This window comes from Sinocyclocheilus grahami, unplaced genomic scaffold, assembly GCF_001515645.1.
Source record: "Sinocyclocheilus grahami isolate Dianchi unplaced genomic scaffold, SAMN03320097.WGS_v1.1 scaffold1300.1, whole genome shotgun sequence".
Lineage (NCBI taxonomy): Eukaryota > Metazoa > Chordata > Actinopteri > Cypriniformes > Cyprinidae > Sinocyclocheilus > Sinocyclocheilus grahami.
In genome coordinates, this window is record NW_015506479.1 from 172,225 (window position 1) to 173,127 (window position 903).

The 903-nt window shown below is 35.5% G+C and overlaps 1 protein-coding gene across 1 annotated transcript in view; it reads left to right on the plus strand.

The window, feature by feature from the left end:
- Positions 1-550: 550 nt before the first annotated feature.
- LOC107568992 (magnesium transporter protein 1-like) overlaps positions 551-903 on the plus strand; it is a 19,415-nt gene continuing 19,062 nt past the window's right edge. The window contains exon 1 of the mRNA XM_016254991.1: positions 551-721. Within this exon, the coding sequence (XP_016110477.1) occupies positions 641-721 (81 nt within the window). The 5' untranslated portion in view covers positions 551-640. The remainder of the gene's footprint in view (positions 722-903) is intronic.

The following is a 903-nucleotide window of genomic DNA, read 5'->3' on the forward strand; positions in this document are numbered from 1 at the left end:
TTAAAATGAGAAAAGATGACATTTTAATGAGAAAAGATGTTGTTTTAACGAGAAAAGATGTTAAAATGATATAACATCTCGTTATTATGACATAATTGAGTGGAAAAAAATAATATGTGTGGCAGCAATGCGTCACCATAGTTTCACACTTTGGTAGCAACAGCAAGTACAAAATGCAGTAAATGCAGAGAAAGAAAAACTGAAATAAATATAGGACACAAAAGGCTTTTATCACTTTAAACATCTATTTTTTCCCGTATTCCTTATACTTGTTTTTCTCCCATTTCTTTTATTTCCACAGACATGCTCATAATTTCTTTATTTGCTTAATATATTTATTTGTTTGTATTGTTTGCTTAATATATTTATTTGCCTATGTTGTGTAATTCGGGAATGCACGTACTTTTCTCAGCAATCATGAATAAAGATCGGCTTGTGATAAAAAATAAAAAAAAAACGTTAGTGGCACCCTGAGGCTTTTATTATGAATATAGTATCTTATTTTGGAGCTTTTGTCTTGTCGCCTGAGACTTTTATTGTGGAATTGCTCCCCGGTTACTTCCGCATCGCGGAGCTCCACCAATAGGAAGCGGACAGGAGTTCCTGCAGGACCGTCGTGGGCGCAGTGGCAGCTTCAGAAATGTTTTATAAACTTTTGATAGTTGTTTTCCTCGCTGTTAGTTTACAGGGCACGCCGTCAGATGGACAGAAAAAGAAGGAGGTCAGTGGACTTGAATTGGGTTTTTATCCCTCACATACATTGAGCTCGTTGGTTACTCAAATGATGTGATGGCTCTCATAGACTCGCTCGCTCTCACAACCACAAGGGATTAAATTACACATTATTATTTTTTGCATTTTTAGAACACCGTGGTACATCTATAAATCACTTGAAATGAATTA